We start from the raw sequence: 20,305 nt of genomic DNA, 5'->3' as shown, positions 1-20,305 counted from the left end.
GGTGATTCCAAAATTTAAGATGCTGACTCTTCACCAGTTGCTCCCTATGCTAGGCAAAGACGCCTGGTTGGCAACACTAGATTTAAAGGAAGCATACCTGCACATCCCAATCCGGGAATCTTGCAGAAGATACCTACGCTTCAAAGCAGGCTAGATGCACTGTCAGTTCTCTGCATTGCCCTTTGGCTTATCTACCTAGCCCAGGGTATTCACAAAGTGCCTAACTCCAGTCATTGCATTTTGCAGACAAAGAAATATTCAAATATACCTGTACCTGGACGATTGTCTAATTCAGGCAGAAAGCCAGGACATACTTCTGAATCATCTGGCGTTTGTACAACGGGTGCTAACTTGTCTGGGGTACACCATCAACGAAAGTAAATCACTCCTGGTACCCTGTCAACAAATTATATTCCTGGGAGCAAGCTTGAATACAACTTCCCAGATGGCTTTCCTTACGCCAGAGAAACACATTCATTTGACAACCTACTTCAAACAAGTGGCCACAAAAACCCTGCTATCTGCAAGGCAAATTCTACAAGCCGTGGGGTTCATGGCCTCCTGCATTCTTCTAATTCTATATGCAAGACTGCATATGAGGAAACTACAGTGGTATGTAAAAAGCCTATGGTGTCAAAATTATCAGGATCTAGAAGCAATGATTCCTATCTTACCTTGCCTACACCTAGAGTTCCTTTGGTGGGCAGAGGCCAAAACAAGGGATTACCATTCACACTACCCCTGCCGCCCAAACCCTAACAACAGACGCATCACACTATATATGCATTGGGGGCTCACCTGGCAGGGAAGTGCATTCGGGGCAAATGGAACCCAAGTCAAATGCGCTTGCATATCAATCAAAAAGAAATGTTAGCTGTACATAATGCTCTGAAAGCCTTCAAGGACCACATTCTTCCAGGACAATTAATGGTAAAGACGGACAACACCACTGTTATGTGGTGCATAAACAAGCAGGGGGGTACACATTCTTACCCCCTCTGCAGACTTGCCATGGCATTGTGGAACACAGCCCTGAGCTACCAAGTGCTTCTACAAGCTCACTTCCTGCCAGGAAAACTAAATACACTGGCAGACGAACTAAGCAGAAACCTCATGGACCCACACAAGTGGAAACTGGAACCAAGGACTTTCAACATGTTGACAAGAAAAGGGGGGAGCCCAGATATAGACCTGTTTGCCTCTCCCCCCAGAACTATCAATTGGACAAATTTTGCACAAGGACTCCCCACAAACAAGCTTGGAAAGTGGATGCTCTGTCCTTCAGCTGGAAAAAACTATCAGTTTATGCCTTTCCTCTTCTGCCTCTGCTCTCCAAAGTACTACTAAAGATCAAACAAGACAAACCAAGGATGATTTTGATTGCACCAGACTGGCCACGCCAACACTGGTGTACCCCCTCTTGTGCAGTGTGTCACTGTTGGCCCCATGGCACCTGCCTCAGACTCCTACCCTATTGTCTCAGCAGGAGAACCAGATTCTGCACCCCCAGCTTCAAACACTGAACCTAGCAGCTTGGCTAATTACCTAATCTCTCCTTTACCATCCCTCAGTAAACCACTGATTGATATCATTTTTGAGGCAAGAAGGCCTAGTACTAGAAAATCGTATGCTGAAAAATGGAAAATATTCTGTGCCTGGAACCAATCTCAAAGGATGAGCACAGCAGTGCCCAATTTACCTCAGATTTTACAATGCTCAACTGAGATGCATTACAAGGGCCTGCCTTTCTCCGTCAAAATTCCTGCCTAGGCCATTTCAGCTCATTATAACCAGAACCTCCCCTCATCTCTCATCCACTGCTCAAGCAGCTCCCCAGTGGGGCCAAAAACTTACGACCACCCAGGAGAGCTCCAACTCCAGCCTGGTGCTTACTGTAGACTTAAAATTCCTTTCTTGGAAAACAGCTTTACTTTTAGCAATAACTTCAGCAAGAAGGGTATCTGGATTACAGGCTCTTATGGCAGTGGAGTCTTTTATCATCTTTCATGTGGACAGTGTGTCCCTCAGGACCAATCCCTCCTTCATATCCAAGGTGGAATCCAGTGTAGCCCTTAATCAGTCCATTAATTTGCCAACCTTCTTTCCTAATCCACAGAACAAAGGGGAATGGATACTGCACTCATTAGATGTGTACAGACAACTTAGATTCTACTTGGACAGGACTAAACCTCAAAGGAAATCTGAACAACTGCTGGTGGCATTTGTAGAGGGGAAGGCTATTTCAAAGCAAACCATTTCCAAATGGATAGGCCATTGCATTCATTTCTGCTACAAGCACCAGGGAAAACCTATCCCACAGGGGAGCAGACCCTACTCAACCAGGGTTGCATCTACCTCTACAGCCTTTCTCAGAGGCATCCCTACCAGGGACATCCTAGACGTTGCTACCTGGAGTTCTGTACATACTTTCACCAAGCATTACCATCTGCCAATTTTCTCTAAATTCAGAGCTGGCTTTGCTACTGCAGTCTTGCAGGACCTTATAGCTGGTCCTAATGCTATCTAAATTCCTCCTCCCATCCTTAGCTTTGGGAATCTACCCAAATGTGATGACTGCAACAGTGAAACACGAAGAACATAGTAAAGTTGTGTACACTTACCATAAATGTAGATGTTAGAGTGTATTCACTGTTGCAGTCCTGTTTACCCTCCCTCCCGCTCCCTTACCTATTTGGCTATACCTCTACTCTCCTTTACTATGCTCAAAAGCATTTTGGTGTGTTTGCTTTTTTGTTGGAGGTATAACCTTGTATATTTATAGATTTTATGTTTTCCCATTAGGGGGCATTTGACATCTGGGGCAAGAAAAACCTGATGTAATGGCGTCGGCTGCATAAGTTTTATACCCCTGATGACCTGACGTCATGGAAGAAGAGACAGCAACCGACTAAGGACCCAAGACTTTGTTAATCAGGCCGACTGAGGGCTACTGCAAGCAGATAACCCAAATGTGATGACTGCAACAGTGAATACACTATAACATCTACGTTTATGGTAAGTGTACACAACTCTACTTTTTGGTTGTTACTGTAGAAAAGGAGTTAATTTTCATTGGAATTATAATTTGAAAAGCTTCACAATATGACTGTTTACACTCGAGTCTTATAAATATTGATATTCAATTTGTTTCTTTTAAACTCATGGACCTACCTGTGCCTGGAGCCTACTTGAACCCTCTGATTTCTCTCACCCTTTTCTTTGTTCCTTAATTTAATTTTTCCCTTTTTTCTTCCTATCTAATAATTTTATGGTTTCTTTTCCTATATATCTGTTTTTCTCTCAGTTTTAAGTAGTTATGTAGTAGTATGACTTGTTTATCCACTAGACTATAAAAATATGTCATCTGCATGTTGTTCTGCTTTTGGTAATTATTGACTCTTTTCCAGTACACTGACTTTAATCTGTTTTTATTTTACGTGATATGCCTCTCTTGTAAATTACATATTCTGTACTTTTGATATTGGCATATGTCTATTATAAGGATATCATTCTATTATAAGGATATCATTCTTTTTTATTTTTATAACTTTATTTTACATAATTTTTGGGCATATTCCAGCTTGTATTTTTTACTTTTACGATATTATGCAACTTAAATTATACTTCTCTTTCTTCATTTAAATTAATATGTGACTTTCTGGAGCTTTTTTCCTTGGGTCTCCGCTGAAAATGGGCTTCTAGCTCAGTTGGACTAACCCAGTTAACAAATATCAAATACATTTGATTAATTACACTAGCTGAACATGTTTAAAATTCTAGCTGTACGTATTAATGGAGTAAATAGTGGCAAAAAAAAAATCACTATATAAATGTTTAAAAATTAAAAATCATTATCATAGTTTTCTTACAGGTGAAACACTTCTGAAGAAATCCCAATCCTTCTGTGCCACACGCTCCAGGGACCTAAACCTCATTACCACAATAAACAGAACATGCTGGAGGGGACAGGTTCCTAACCCAGACATTACCCATATTCTGGAACAGACTTCCCCATTCACATCAAACAGAGCACCTCACTAGCCCTCTTCAAGAGAAATCTCGAGTGGATGGGCAATAGAAAATTCACCCCAGGGATCACTTCAGTGGCCTTGCTTGATAGGGGCACTGGGAACTAACGTCGGGCAGCAAGATGCCAGGAAATCTTTTTGGGTTAGGCTTACATAGGCTCCAGGGCCGATAGCCTAGAACCAATCTCTGAACATGTCAGCATCATTGAATAAGGAAAAGAGGCATAGGAAATTCTATGGAGAAATACTACTTCTTCCGGCTTTTCCCGGTTAGGGGTCGCCACAGCGGATCACCTGTCTGCTCATGATTGGCAGTGGAGTTTTACAGTGTCGAGTTGCCAGCCCGGCACCCAACCTTCCACAGAAGGCACGCACGCACTCACACGTAGGGCCAATTTAGTGTGTCCAGACCACCTACAGCATGTCTTTTAGATGTGGGAGGAAACCGGAGCACCCGGAGGAAACCCACGCGACCACAGGGAGGACGTGCAGACTCCGCACAGAAGGCACCCCAGCCGAGGATCGAACCGGAGAAACTCTTGCTGTGAGGCGGCAACGCTAACCGCTACTCCACTGTGGCCGCCCTTCTATGGAGAAATACTATTACACTAAAATGTTAAAATAACAAATGAAAGAAGCAGATCTCAGTTGTTACTGTTGCATATCAAATAAAATGTACACCTTATTCAACTTTTGTTGGATCCCAGGCATAGGTGCTAAGGTAGCAAACCGCATCTTGAAATTATTTTGGTTAATTTAAAAGGTAACATGATGCTGACTGGTGATTGTAACAGTATAATGACTGATTTTAGATGCCAGTATGAAGACAGAACTCAAAATCACTGCTTAAGTCTACATTTATATTATCAATCAAATTTAAAGCATAAACGACAAAATTGAACACAAAACTAAATTTATTGATTGGCTTATTTTTTAACACTAAGGAGAAATTGTGTTGATACCCTGTTCTCTATCAAACCACAATTCAGTATGCTGAAACTTAATGAACACAAAGGAGTTGCCAATAAGAATTCAGTCGTAGATGGCCAAATTAGATATCTTTTTAAAGGAATTGTAACCAAAGAAATTAGTTTGTATCTCTTGATGACAGTATGCTAACAGTCATTTTATGAGACTCCTTTAAAATCAAGTGCTAATATGAGATTTGATGTTTACAAAAATGCAAGCAATGGTATTAGAGTTGGTGGAAATTCAGAAGAAGATTCAAATGGCTATAATAAAGCTACAAAGGAAACGTGAATTTGCTCAAAATGATTAGAACATTGAATGAAAGACATCAAGATATTTTATTTAGTAAAACAAGTTTAGGTGTAGTAAAAGTAAAATGCATTCGGATGGCTGATGAGTCAATTAAGAAGAAATTGTATTGAGGGAGACCTACTGTAAGGGACAAAGCTATAAATATAGAAGAAATCCTGGGATTATTCAGTGACTACTGTAACGGATTAAATAGCACAAATCCCTGCTTTCCCAAATAAACCCTTACAAGAAATTACCTGAAGGACCACATTAAAATTTGCAACAAATACACAAAAGCACCAAATACGTAACGGTAATTAAATCAAGGAAAGTCCAATGACTGGATGGCATCATCCAAGGAAGAGGTGACATTTTCTCTTTAAATATTGTATCTTTAATTCATGAAGCATTTCTCTTAATCCAAGTATCCTGGAAATATTCTTTGATATCCCCCTATTTTAAACAGGGTAAATAAAAATATCCTCTACAGACTGTTTCCTTGCTGAATATAGACTCTAAAATCTTCACCTTTGTCTTGGCAAATAGACTAAAATGGAAATATTAATTTATAAGGATCATTCAGGATTCAGAAGTAATAGACTAAAATATAATAATACCGGGTGAATAATTTAATTTATGCTTCTAGGTTATGCAGACTTATCCAGGAAGAAACTTGCAGTAATTAATCTTGATTTAGTAAAAGCCTTTTACACGGTTAGCTGTTCAGCTCTTTAGAACATTGTGATTTTCCAGAAGATTTCATACATATAATTAAACAGTTGTATTATGTTTCTGTATCATGTAAGTTGCACATATGAGTAAAGGAACAAAACAGTGATGTCATTTACTACTTTTTTTTGCTTTGATTATAGAATCTGTTTGCCCTTAAGATGTAATCAAAAAATTGAGGGTTTTAGAATTTGAGGAATATTAGTCCAAAATCTATCTTTTTCTGACAGTAAATTGGCACAAGAAACTGATATAACTGAATTTAGGGGTCTGTCAGATCGTCTAACTCTTAATTTAGCGAATACCTAATTGTCGAATTACCTGTTCAGCGAATGACATAATCATCAAAGTGGAATTCATTGAAAAATGTTACTTGGCCATCTTGAAAAAAAAACATTGTGTGATTGACATGCCGACTGGCCATGATTTACCCATTCCCTTATTGTAGTGCAATCTCGGAGTTGGTATATTTAATTTGCAGTGCATGTGGGGGGGTGCAGTCCCCCTGCAAAAATGTAAAAAAAAAAAAAAAAAGTGTACCTTTCACAGTGTTGGCCAAGTAAAATATTTTGATGAATTCTACTTTGATGGTTAGGTTGTTTGCTGCATAGGTAGTCCGACAATTAGATATTCGGTAAATTAAGAGTTCGATGATCTGATATAGACCCCCTGAATTAGACCATTTCAAGTATATAGAATGAAATTCAAGGAAAACAAAACGGAAACAATTTTACTTCATCAAACCCATTCCAAGTTGAAAAAGAAATTTAGATTTAATTTGGACAAATTAGAAATACATAGGAATTAATATTTCAGCTGATCTAAATTAAAATGATAAATGATTTTAATGAAATTTTGAGAGAAACAAAATGGTTAATAAATCAGAAGGAAAATTGAAGGGAGGCTAATGTTAATAAAAACTGCTCTCTAATTCCTTATACATAGCAGAAGAGACTACACTAATCTTTGATAAAAAAAAAAAATCAGTAAATAAATTAACTATACTATTTCTGTCATTCTTTCTGTATCAAGCCTAACTCAGATTGGCTTTTATTAACTATACTATTTCTGTCATTCTTTCTGTCTCAAGCCTAACTCAGATTGGCCTTTATAAGCCAAAGAACTAGGAAAAGGCTGGTCTGAGTTTTCCAGGTATTACTACATTGCTAAACAGCAATGAGCACTGTGATACATAACAGATATTAGTAATCCATACTGAATTTTAATTTGTTAAAAAAATTATTAAATGCAGAGCAGTCAAATATGGCGGAGTACAAGAAGAAAGAAATCCCAGAACTTATTTGCTTATTGGCTATATTCAAAGGTGAATTGAGTTATAAAATAATCCTATCAAAAATGTATGAACTGATGCTAAATAGTAACAGCACTAAAGTTATTGCGACTCCTTAGAAACATTCAGTCATAGTAAATTATGAAACAATAAAGTAGAATTTTGATTTGAAGTCTAGTTTTAACAAATACCAGTTAACAGTGGAAAACTTGTACCTATAAAAAATTCTGTGAATATATTTCTAACGTATAAAATTAAAAAAATATATATAGATAAATCTGATTATTGGTTTGATAATTTAATGGTTAGATTACGTTACAGTGCAGAGAATCTGTTAAAAATTGGATCTGCATTCTCGTTATGCTCTGGGTTTGATCAGCTTCTTAAAGTGAGGCCTGTAAGCTCAAACATACTAAAAGAACTACTACAGCCAAGGATTTTGCTGGAACATGGAGATGAATGCAAACTTCAAGCAGATCGCACGTTCATAGCAACTGGTAGTCGCAAAAAAGGAAAAGATGTACCAGATTGAGGAAAAGAGGCACCAGAGCAGAAATTTCAGTTAGATTGAAGGTAAACCTCACAGGCCTGCACTGCCCTCCATACTACTAGCCAACATACGCTCACTTGAAAATAAGATGGATCACTTAAGACTGGAACTCTCATCACAAAACAAGGTGAGAAACAGCAATTTATTTGTGTTTACTGAAACGTGGTTAAACCAAAATATCAGTGATAGCACAGTAAATGTACAGGGCGTGACTTTATTTAGAGCAGACAGCATTCAGTCACTATGTGGCAAGTCCAGAGGAGGGGGAATGTGTTTATAAGTTAATAACAACTAGTGCAGCAACTATGTAGTGACCACCATCTTCTGCTCAGAAAACATTGAAATTCTGTCACTAAAATGCAGGCCCTACTACCTGCCAAGAGAGTTCAATGGAATATGCGTCACAGCAGTCTACATTCCACCTGACGCAAATATCGGTGACGCTCTGTCCACCTTATATCAGTCTGTAAGTGACCTGCAAAACAGAAATCTAGAGCATGCAGTAGTAATTGCAGGAGACTTCAATCATGCTAACCTAATGACTGTATTACCCCACTACCACCAGCATGTAAACTTTGCCACAAGGGGGGTAAATATACTAGATAAGGTCTACACTAACATCAAAAGTGCATATAAAGCAAAACCTTATCCACATCTAGGGAGCTCTGACCACCTAGCCATCATGTTGGTTCCAGCTTATAAATCCATACTGAAAACCAGTACACCGGCTAGAAAACAAATAATGATCTGGCCTGAGTTGGCAATCTCAGCTCTGCAAGACTGTTTTGACTGTACAGACTGGTCAGTGTTTAGAGAGGCTGCTGTTGCAAACAACTATATTGACTTGGACACATACACTGAGTTGGTCACAGCTTACATTTTTAAGTGTGTGGAGGATGTAACAAATGCCAAACTCCTCACCAAACTCCTCACCATATGGGCAAATCAAAAAACGTGGCTTACTAGTGAGCTGTACGCGCTCTTGAAAGTAAGAAACACAGCTTTCAAATCCCAAGATATGGAAGCTTTAAGTGTGGCCAGAGTCAAACTGAACAAAGATATCAAAGAGGCAAAAAGATCCTATGGCAAAAAAATCCAAAGCCACTTCAGGGACCAAAAGGATACCAGGCAACTTTTAAAAGGAATTCAAACCATCACTGACTACAAGCCTACATCAGCTTCATGTGATGATAGCGTAGAGTTTCTGAACCAACTGAACAAATTCTTCAGTAGGTTTGATGCTGACAACAAAACAGCATGCAGAATCCCTAAAGATAAGGATGCAGTGGTGCTGAGCTTCAGTACAGTCACCAGAACCCCTAAAACGTGTCAACCCAAGGAAAGCAGCTGGCCCTGACAACATCATGGGTAGGGTACTAAGGGAATGTGTGACGGAACTGGCTCCAGTACTCATTGACATCTTCAACATCTCACTCCATCTAGCCAGTGTTCCGAAATGCGTCAAGGAGATGACCATCATTCCTCTACCCAAGAAACCACAGCCAACAACTCTGACTACTGACCAGTTGCTTTAACCTCGACAGTAATGAAGTTCCTTGAGAGGCTGGTCAAAGATTATATAGCCTTACCTGTGACACTAGACACATTGCAATTCACATACAGGACAAACCGCAGTACAGGGGACGCCATCTCACTAGCTCTCCATGAATCACCGACCCCCTTAGAAGACAAAAACTGCTATGCAAGACTGCTATTCATTTATTTCAGTTCTGCCTTCAATACTGTCATCCCTCAGAATCTGATATCGAAACTACTTCAACTGGGCATAGACTCTCAGTTATGCAATTGGATTCTGAGCTTCCTTACTGAAAGGCCTCAAAAGGTTTGTGTGGGAGACAACAGCTCCAGAAGTATCATCCTGAACACAGGAGTACCACAGGGGTGTGTCCTAAGCCCCCTCCTTTTCACTCTGCTGACACATGACTGCATGGCCAGACATGAGACGAATAGGATCAGATTCGCAGATGACACCACTGTTATAGGCCTGATCAAAGACTGAGAGGAGGCCTACAAGAATGAGATTGCTCAACTACTGGTCTGGTGTTGACGGCAGCCATCTAGCACTGAATGTCAGCAAGACAAGGGAGTTGATTGTTGATTTCAGAAGATCTCAAGTACCACACAAACCTCTAGTGATTTGAAAGGGATGACAATGGAAAGGGTCAAGAGTACAAAGTTCTTTGGCATTCATGTCACAGAGAACTTATCCTGGTCAGTCCATGTATCCAGCACAGTCGAAAAAGCTCAGCAATGCTTGCACTTTCTAAGGAAACTTAGGAAGGCAAAATTACCAAGCTCCGTACTTCAGACCTTTTATAGGGGCACCATTGGAAGTGTCCTGACCAACAGCATTGCAGTCTGGTATGGGAGCTGTAACAATCAGGATTGGAAGGCTCTCGAGAGTTGTAAGGGTGGCAGAATTATTGGCACCTCCCTTACACCTCTGGAAGATCTACACAAATGCCAGTGATCAACAGGGAGAAAAAGATTTCCAGCGATCCAACACATCCTGTCAATGGTCTGTACTCTCGCCTGTCCTCAGGCAGGAGATACAGAAGTCTGCATTGTATGACCACCAGACTAAAAACGTTTCTTTCTGCTCTCCATTAGACTGTTGAACTCTTGGGGAAAAACAAACCATGATGTCTGTTACATAACTAGCCTATCAAGGGGCTTATTTTATGGATGTGCAGTAGCTAAGTGCAATACTAAGGGAGCTCACCTATACATTGAAGGACTATAAAGTGCAATATACAAACTGCAATAATTCAGTCTGTTCATAGATATGCTGCTATTGTTTCAGTTTTACTTTGACAACATTACCTTCATATTGTTCCTTGTCTCCTGTTCTGGGTTGGGTGTGGGTCACTGCTGTCCTACTTACCAGTTGCTACTTGTTAAATTTCAACTGATATGTTATTAATTTTTCTCTGTCTATATGTGCAACTGTTTCCTGCATTGAGAACGAAGCATTGTAATTTCGTTCAGCTACACTGCTGTGTAGTTCTGAATGACAACATTTTCTTTGACTTTGATTACTGACAGAGATGTAAGAATGTGGTAAAAGCTGATTGGGTACACGTTTTCTGAGAAAGTGAAATGTTGCAAACATATTGGTCTGATAAACGTTTTTCAGACATTGTGGTTAGGCAACTATGTTCTATTGAGAAATACTATCTTTAGTATTGCAGTGTTCCTATGTGTACTGTTTTTGGGATCTGTTTTTTGTTGACAGGAAAACTGTTACAAGCAATGTCTCTTTCGGTTTTCACTGGTTAGGGGTCACCACAGCGAATCACCTATCCGCAAATTGGCAGTGGAGTTTTACATGTCGAATTGCCAGTCCAGTGCCCTACCTTCACAGAAGGCACGCGCACCTACATGCATGTGTTTAAAGCTCACTTGACCGCAGGGAGGACATGCAGACTCCGCACAGAAGGCGTTCCAGCCGAGAATCGAACAGGAGAACCTCTTGCTGTGAGGCGACAATGCTAACTGTTGCACTACCTCGGCCAACCCACTGACAAGAAAAGTGATACAAAACAATGGAAAACTGAAATGTCTCCAGTACTCAAAGACTTTGTGTAATTTTATTTTATTTTGTTTTGTTGTATTTGTTGACTGGGTAGGCCCATTGGGCAATTAATCCCTTTTCAAGGGAAGCCAAGGAGCGCTGTCTGGTTATTTGACTTGTTCAGAGTCCTGCAGTAAGCAAATTATGGTAGTAGGAATCAAACCCTGTATTCTGGACATAGGAAGTGGCTCAGTAACCGTTCAGACCTTCTCTTCTTGGCATTAATTGCCAGGCAACTACATTGTGTAAGAATTAAATAACTGCTATTAAGTTAAGATCACATTACACTAAATTTAATATTGGTTGTTTGACCAGGTTAGAATCTATTGGTTAAATCAAAATGTAATGAATATCAAAAATAGTCTTCAAAAAGTCAATAAAATATAAAAAAAGGTATAATCATATCATATCAGTCCTGCAAATTATTTGTTATATTTAAGAAAGTACGCTCAGAATCTTTGCATTTAATAATTCACTGTAATGAAAGTTTAACTGCCAGTCGTTTGCATTATTTGAAACAATTGTATTCATTGATTTAAAATTTTTCATTTGTTTTAGCATTTTCGTGGAAGGAAGAATCGATGTTTTAGCTTGGCTGTGCGAGCAGTTAGAAGAGCTTTTGTCTATTGTACAAAAGCAAGGAAACAAAAGAGGAGGAATATGAGAAAGGTAAGTCACTTCAGAGATGCTTTTTTTTCCCATTTTCAAGTAAAGTGAACGCTTTGAATATTTTTCCATGTGTTTCCATATTTCTCTTTTAAATTTTGAGTTTTAGAATGAATATGTACAGCTGTTTTTAGTTGTAGCATAAAAAGCGACAAAATTGTTGTATTTTGTCTTGCTGTCTCGTTTTCAGAAAGTTTGATGCTTGCTGGGAATAGTGCAACTACTTGGAGCGTGAGCTTTAGATTGAGGTACAAGCACATGGAACTAGCCTCCATTATTGCCCTAGTGTTGATCTCTCCTTGCAAATTGAGGTACAAGCACATGGAACTAGCCTCCATTATTGCCCTAGTGTCGATCTCTCCTTGCAACTGAGCATTTTCCTTATATGCAAGGGGCGCAACATAAAAGGATTTGAAAGCACTGCATATCTTTAATTATACAGGTTTTTTTTAAAGTGACAGTGCTATGCAGTAACTGACATCTTAGTACATTTAAACCTTATGCTTTTGAGCACTTCCCTTTTAAATGTTTTTACCTGCTATATTTCCGTAGATCTTTTTGATGTATTATTCTGCATGTTGAACTTGCTACAAGTTTAAGCATTTGCATGATACATATGAATGCACAGTATAAGATTATTTATATAGACCTTCGTACCATTTCTTAAAAATTGGAAAAAGTCAAACCTAATTGGATGAACTGACTCTGTAGTAGTGGGTAAAGTACAATTACCTTGGGGGGAGACATTCATTTAGCCTTTGGTAAAGCACAGTGACCTTCCTCTGTTGCAATACTGGCAACATGGCTGCAAATACATGTATTTTAAAAATAATGCATTTCTACTGCTAGATTACAGACTTGTAATTATCTGTTCATAATTATACATGATCAGTGCAAAGAATTAGCAGAAAAGCATACAAGAATGTTTGTTTTTGATGCAACCACATCAGTGGCACAAAAATGCATCTTGAGCACTAAGCTTCGCTTTGGTATTATGGACAGCAGCATGCACAGGACATATCTGAGGGAATCTGTCACTTTAATCACATTTAGCATGGGGTTCTCTGTAAAGAGGAGCATTAAAAATCTGTTCTATACAAGGTTATTTTATAGTAAGTAATAGTTTAATATTGATAATCACTGTGTGACCAGCAGTAAAGCTAGATTTTACCCATTTGGACTTCACTCTCGAGTCAACTGTAACTTGAATCTTCATTGGTGGATGTGCAGTGATTATCAAGCTAGTTTGCAGGATCTGAGTCATATCTTTATCCTGTCTGTGTTTACTGCTTGTAAAGAAAAATATAATTAGTTTAAATATTGAAGGAAAAATCTACCCGTAGCCTGAAAAAGGTTTGTCGTCATATCTTTATCAGTACAGTACGCATCACAGTTTCAAGTTAAACCCTTTCTCCAAGTGTTTTTTTATTTTGTAAATTGTTATACCTCAAAAATTACTTATTTAATTTATTTATTCATTTGCTTTTTCTTACCAAGAAAAGCCAATGGAGTGTGTTGCACTTTTTCAGTGAAAGGCATGGGAGAAAAGCTTCACAGATAAATTAAATAGTAGTCCCAGTAAATGCAAAAATTATTGGAATACAGATAGAAATCTATACGGGTGTGATTTCAGAGCTCACTGCGTCCAGTATTACTGATAAATTTCTAAAAAAGTTTTTTCTTTTTAGAAAATTAAACTAAATGTGATATTAAGTATGCAGTATATTAACGATTTTAGCTTGATTCTTAGATTTTTTACATTTCAGATTAATAAGAATATTTTCCCCTCAGAATAAAACGAGATTTTGTTCCAGATCAGCCAAGAGGTAATACTAGAAGCAGTAGCAGAGAGCCATTGCATGAGTATCAGAGTACAATACTGAGACAAAGTTGATAAGAGGTTGAAGTTTGTCTGTATTTAAGACTGTTGAAAACCTATAGGGTTGGTCCGATTTTAGATTCAATGCATTCAAGCAGAAGAATGGTGATTGTGCTGCTGTTAGAGGTTACTGATGGGCCTACCGTAGGGGAGATGAGCATTGCTAGTGCCAGAAGTTATTTAGATGTGCTTTTAAGTATATTTTAAGCTTACAGAAAGTTTTTACATGCTTTGCTGAAGAGAGATTATTATTTCAAAGTTTGGAGGCAGAGACCGAGAAAAGGGTTTTGCTGGTGGTATTGCAAACTTTGTGGGTGTGGGCTAAATGTTTGTCTTTGGATCTGAGGTTTCTAGTGAGGATATACTACTAAAGAAGGTTAGGAATAGATGAAACTATTTCTGAGGCCCTTTCTGGTTGGTGTAATATCGTCTTTATCGGGCATATTTAAAATAATCTGGGAGTTCTGTCCGGTGCAGTTGTTTGAGAGGAATACAGTGACGGAGCCTACCACTGGAGTTTAGTTAGTAGCAGTTTTGCTGTAGCTTTGCCCTAACTTTGATTATTGCATGGCTATAAGTTTGTGAAGATGGCAGAAACCTGTGGCAAGCTGGGTTGGGTGGCTCCCTATTGAAATCTCAAAACTCGCATTGCAGAGTTTTGACACTGAAAATGCTTTAGAAGAGAGAAAAATCAGACTTTGCTCTTCTCCTTTAAACTTATTTTGTTGCATTGAGCAAGTCCCCCTGCACCCTCCTAATGTGGAGGCAAGTTGCCCCATGCCCCCAAACTTTATCCAACTCCAAGAGCATCATATCTCAAAGAAAAGGAACCTTCTGAGAAATGACCCATCTCTAACTTAGTATGTGTAAGTCTGGATTTTCAGTAACCTACTTGGATACAAACAGTTGCGAAACAAAGCTAAAAAGCTAGTATGTACTGACGAGCAAAACTATTTCTCTAACCAGCTGAGCAACCATAGGTACAACCCAAAACATTTCTGGAATAACATCACTAATCTCCTTGCCCCAGGCACCAAACAAAACCCATCACCATGCCCGGAAAAAAACACCATCACAAACAGCCACTATGCTCAACTCACATTTTATAAATAAATAAATTAATAACAGACACCTCTCCCTCTTCCCTCACCTTATCAAATTCCTTTCCCCCTCCTCCTCCTACCCCACAAAAGCAGTCCTCACTTAGAAAGATCCTCTGGCCCCATAAACAATTCTTCTCCCCTTCACCAAAGCAATATTACACCATCTAGCGTCTTCTAACTACAACTAATACCAATCACAGAAATTCAGAGACACCTCAGAAAATTAAAACCATGCTCGCTCTCCTCTGATGACCTCCCACCAGAATACTTAAAATTCGCTGCCGAGGCCATAGCATTCTGATCTCCTCTGATGACCTCCCACCAGAATACTTAAAATTCGCTGCCGAGGCCATAGCATTCTGATCAACTGCTCAGTTGCAGAATTCTATGTCCCCAACCTCTGAAAAAAATCCATCATCACCCACTTCACAAAGGAAAAAAACTCCAGTGAGCCCTGTAACTGTTGTCCAGTTACTATCCTCTCCCCACTATCCAAACTCATCAAAAAGTGCATCCATAAACAATTACTTCTCCATCTCACATACAACAACCTACTCACCCCACCCAACATGGCTTTCGCCCCTCACACAGCACAAGCACTGCACCTATCTCCTTCATGAATACTGTACAGAGATCCATCAACTCAGGTAATATTACTTTGGTAGTATTAGTAGACCTGTCGAAGGCTTTCGATGCAGTATCACACAAAAACTTCAACATTTTTCTAATATTGACTGCACCCCACCCACCCACCAGTGGTTTAATAGCTATTTCACTAACGGACAACAGTCCCTATCGGAATACCAAACCAACCAAACTGGAGTACCACAAGGATCCCATACTTGGACCTGTATTCTAACGTACTTAACCAACAACCTTCACACTGCTTCTCCTCTTAGCACTACTATCCAATATGAAGATGATACTGCCATCATCTCCTCAAATAACCTCCAACAAATAACCCAAGATACCTTCACCGCAGTTGAAGCCTGTTAACCAAATCACAACTGCTACTTAATGGCAAAAAAAAAACAAACCTTCTACATTTTGTAGCAACGCCACACACACTTTCATATTCTCTCCCAAAGCAACACAGAAATTGAAGTTGTATCCCATGCTAAACTATTAGGTGTTATGACTGACAGCTTACATTTGAACACCATATTGGTAATGTCACTAAAAAAAATCACTGCAAATTAGGACTCCTATACAGACATAAAGATTTCATGGACAGCACCACCAAAAGAGTTCTCACCAACACTTACTCGCTCCCCTCCCTATTATACAGTACTCCCATTTTTACTAACCTGTAGTCCTCTCTACAAAATAAGTTCGAGTCCTGCTACCATAAAATCACCAAATTTGCCGCAGGCAGCTCATACCACTCACTTCACTGCCAAGCCTTAAAAGAATTAAACTGGCTGCAATTTACACATCACCTTAACATAAAAGTATCTACAATCCAAACAGCTGCCCTGACCTTAAGAACGTTTCAATACCCTATAGCCCCACCAGAACCCTTCGCTTGAAAATAAACAACTCATAACTATACATGTACCAAACAAAAGAGACGGAAACTGCCTTTACTCGTACCCTATTGCTAAAGTATGGAACTTGCTTCCAACCAGCATAAACACATTAGCTACTTCAACAGATTTAAACTCACCCTAAAAAACTACCTACCGAATACTAAAATCTGCCCCTCCATCTTTCCAAATAAACATCCTACTCTCTGAGTCTTCCTCTAGCTTACCCCAGTCTTTACCCATCAAAACCAGTAGGAAACTCATTTCATCTACAAGTTATCTTAAAGAACTCTGTTCTTATTATAAATCTAGCTAACCTTAGCTATCATTCTTATCCCTCCCCCCTTTAAATCTACCCCATTAGTGATTTTTCTTTCCCATAAGTAATTCTTTCAACCTAACACTACCCGTCTAGTGATCTTGATCTTTTCCTTTCTTAACTTTCAACCTAGTTTAATATTTACAAAAGTGTGTGCGCACGCATGTGTATCTTGTAAATTATTGTTTTTCTCTCTGATATTGTAACTTTCCACAATTTGAGTCTGTTTCTCATTTTGTTATATTGTACTGTATTGTACTGTAATTTCTGTGAATTCTTGTAAAATACTATGCGATCATAATGTGTTTGTGGAGCTTTTCTCCTCGGGATTCTACTGAAAATGGGCTCCTGTCCCAGTCGGGCTTTCCCGGTCAGCAAATGTCAATAAATAAACTAAATAAGTGCCCATAAAGTCCTGAAAACCTCCATCATTAACACATTTGTAAGTAGTAATTGTCTCCCCTGACTTGCTTATATTTGTGAACAAAGATAACATTGTTGTAATAGTTTACACTTAGCATTTCTTGTAGCCTTCTAGTAAAATGCCTTGAATTCTTTCCAATAGCCAAACTCTATCACAGACGCACATAAATCTACAGTACTCCATAATAGGCCTAATTATAGTGTTATAAACTAGCCTTCCTATCTCTAACTATACTTCTAAAAATGTTTGTTCATTTCACAGTAATGTATTCTGACAATATCACGTAAGTGAGAGCCCAAACTTAAGAGTTATCAATTTTGATAACGCCAATCTTTTATAGTACTAACATCTGTAATCCTAATAATATCCAAGGCATAAGGATATTTAGGGTTCTTTTCCTGAAAACAAAAGACATAACACAGGTTTTATTGATATTGGGCCGGATTCACGAAGGCTTGCACGGAGTCTGAGTAGAGTAAGACTCCATGCAGCCATCATGTCCGACAGGCGATCCAGGAACAGCCTGTAGGGGCGTATAAGAGAGCTCCTAAAACGGCTCTTACTTGAACAGGGCTGGGATATGCAAATTACCTCAATTTCAGGCGAAATTGCGATTCAGGAAGCCCGAACCTGTCTGAGTAAGAGCAGTGTTATTTGCAGAAATGTACTCAGTTGACAACTGAGTACCGTTCTGCAAATAGCAAAACCGAGCCATGACAGCTCCAAATAAAGGTTGCATCCAGTGCAGGAAGCATGCCAATGGCCAAATATACGGCCATTGGAAATATTTCCTGATGCAATATGAAAATAAAAATTATATTTTTTCTGCCGATTTCCGATGTTTAAGCGTAGCACAGCACCATGCAAACTGGCTGCGTTCTAAAACCCAAAATACTAAAAATTAAAACCCACAAATGTGGATTTTATTGAAATTGTTAATGTACAATGTAAGGGAATGGCAGGCTGAAGACAACTTGGCCACAGAGTAGAGGTTGCTAAGGGGGGAAGCTCAGTCTAAGAGATGTAACCAAGCATCAGTAGGCAATCCTATGTAAATGAGTGTTAGGATAGTGAATCGCAAGTTTACATAGCAAATGAGCACAGTCAGTGGAGTGTAGGAGTAGGATATGGGGAGTAACAGAGTAGAAGATAGGTGACATCACGAGGGGGGTATGTATGAAAGAACGAGGGGGGTATGTATGAAAGAAGTGAAGCTCATTGGAGCAGAGTGGCATGTGTCAGCTGTCCTTTATAGGTTCATAGGTTCATACTAGGCTATCTGCCCTACGGCATTTATAAGCCTAGCCAGAGTGTGTTTGGCTTTTGCCACCCATTTTAAATTAATTTTGCTATGCCCTTTTTCGAGGTTAGTATACTGTGCCTCTGTCTAACAGTGACACAGAAGTGATACCCGGGGTAAACCTACGATCTCCCATCCACTCATCAAGATTCCTCTTGAAGAGAGTCCATGAGGGACTCTGCCTAACCTGGACTGGGATTTCATTCCAGAGTGAAGGGAGCCTCTGGGTTATGAATCTGTCCCTCCAGCATGTCCTATTTATTACAGTGCTGAGGTTCAAGTCTCTTGAGCACGTAGCTCGATGGGATTTGGATCTTCTGAGGTGCAGCATGTCCATTAATTCCGGGTTGGATATGGCTTTATACGTCAGGCACAGATCGCCTCTGAGCAGGTGGTATGCCACTGAGTAGAGCTGGAGTTTCTTTAACCGGGCAGCATATGGCATCTGTTTGAGCCCTTTGATCCTCTTGGTGAGGTACTTTTGGGGTCTTTCCAGTTGCTGCAGGTGTTTGGTAAGGTACATCCCAAAAGGGGCATTGTACTCAATTATGGGCCTGATGAGGGATGAGTAAAGAGGCACGATGACCTCCCCTGATCTAGATGTGAATCCCTTCATGATTAGGTGGGCTATATAAAATGTTTTTCTAACCACTTTGGCCACGTGGTTGTCAAATGAGAGATTGCTATCAACTTGGAAGGTCCCTCCTAATGACTTCTTCTGTACTTAATGGATTACCACCTATGTGGTAATTTGTGGGCACTTTGTTTTTGCCAAAGGGGATGACTATACACTTTTTGGCGTTTAGCTTGAGGCCATGGCTCTGGCACCAGTTGTATGTTTCTGTGAGGCCCTTTTGGAGGATGCTTGTGTCTGCTGGAGAGTCTATTATGGCGCCCAGTTTGCAGTCACCTGTGAACTTGGTCAGCCACAGTCCTTCCGTGTTGGCCTGTACCTCTGAGAAATATATACCCAACGAGAGGTCCCGGGACTGAGCCTTGTGGGATGCCACTTGTAACCGGTTTGGAGTCTGACATGGCTCCAGCAATTCTAACCATGTGGGTTCTGTCCTTGAGCCAGTTTGCAACCCATCTAGTGACATAGGGGTTTATATTTAAGCTGGTGAGCTTATCTATAATGCCCGAGTAGGGTATTGTATCGAAGGCTTTTGCGAGGTCCAGGTAGGCTGTGTGGACCACCTTCCCCTCGTCAATGGCCTTGGTGACTGTTTCAAAGAGATCAACCAGGTTTAAGAGGCAGGATCTGCCCTTACATGGAAAGGTGTGTCAACACGTAGGCTAGGGAAAGCCAAGAAATGGAAGTTGTATGCTGTGGATAACACCAAAGTTTCTTGCTGAATGGGTATGTGCACGCGTGTAAACCCGAGTAAGACAGAGTGCGCGCGTGTAAGCGTGAGTGTGTGCGTTTAAGCCGGAGTAAGCATGTATAAGGCTGTTTAAAGAGTTGTAAGCGCGTTTGCACTGGTGTGCGCGCGCGTTTTAACCCGAATAAGCAAGTTTTAGTCCGTGTAAGCATGTGTGCGCGCGTTGGCTGCTGTGCGCGTGTTTGCGTGGCGCTCCCCCTGCTGAGGAAACAAAAAGGAAGCACAACAAATATTAGGAAGCTACCAGGGAGTA

General features: G+C 39.8%; 1 protein-coding gene across 1 annotated transcript in view; it reads left to right on the top strand.

The window, feature by feature from the left end:
• Positions 1-20,305, top strand: part of MRPL20 (mitochondrial ribosomal protein L20) — a 173,609-nt gene that overhangs the window by 54,557 nt on the left and 98,747 nt on the right. The window contains exon 2 of the mRNA XM_044061875.1: positions 12,012-12,122. Within this exon, the coding sequence (XP_043917810.1) occupies positions 12,012-12,122 (111 nt within the window). The remainder of the gene's footprint in view (positions 1-12,011; positions 12,123-20,305) is intronic.

This window comes from Protopterus annectens, chromosome 2.part0 (assembly GCF_019279795.1).
Source record: "Protopterus annectens isolate FY-2018-M chromosome 2.part0, PAN1.0, whole genome shotgun sequence".
Lineage (NCBI taxonomy): Eukaryota > Metazoa > Chordata > Ceratodontiformes > Protopteridae > Protopterus > Protopterus annectens.
The sequence above is the reverse complement of the archived record's forward strand: the minus strand, read 5'-3'. Positions and strand labels throughout refer to the sequence as shown.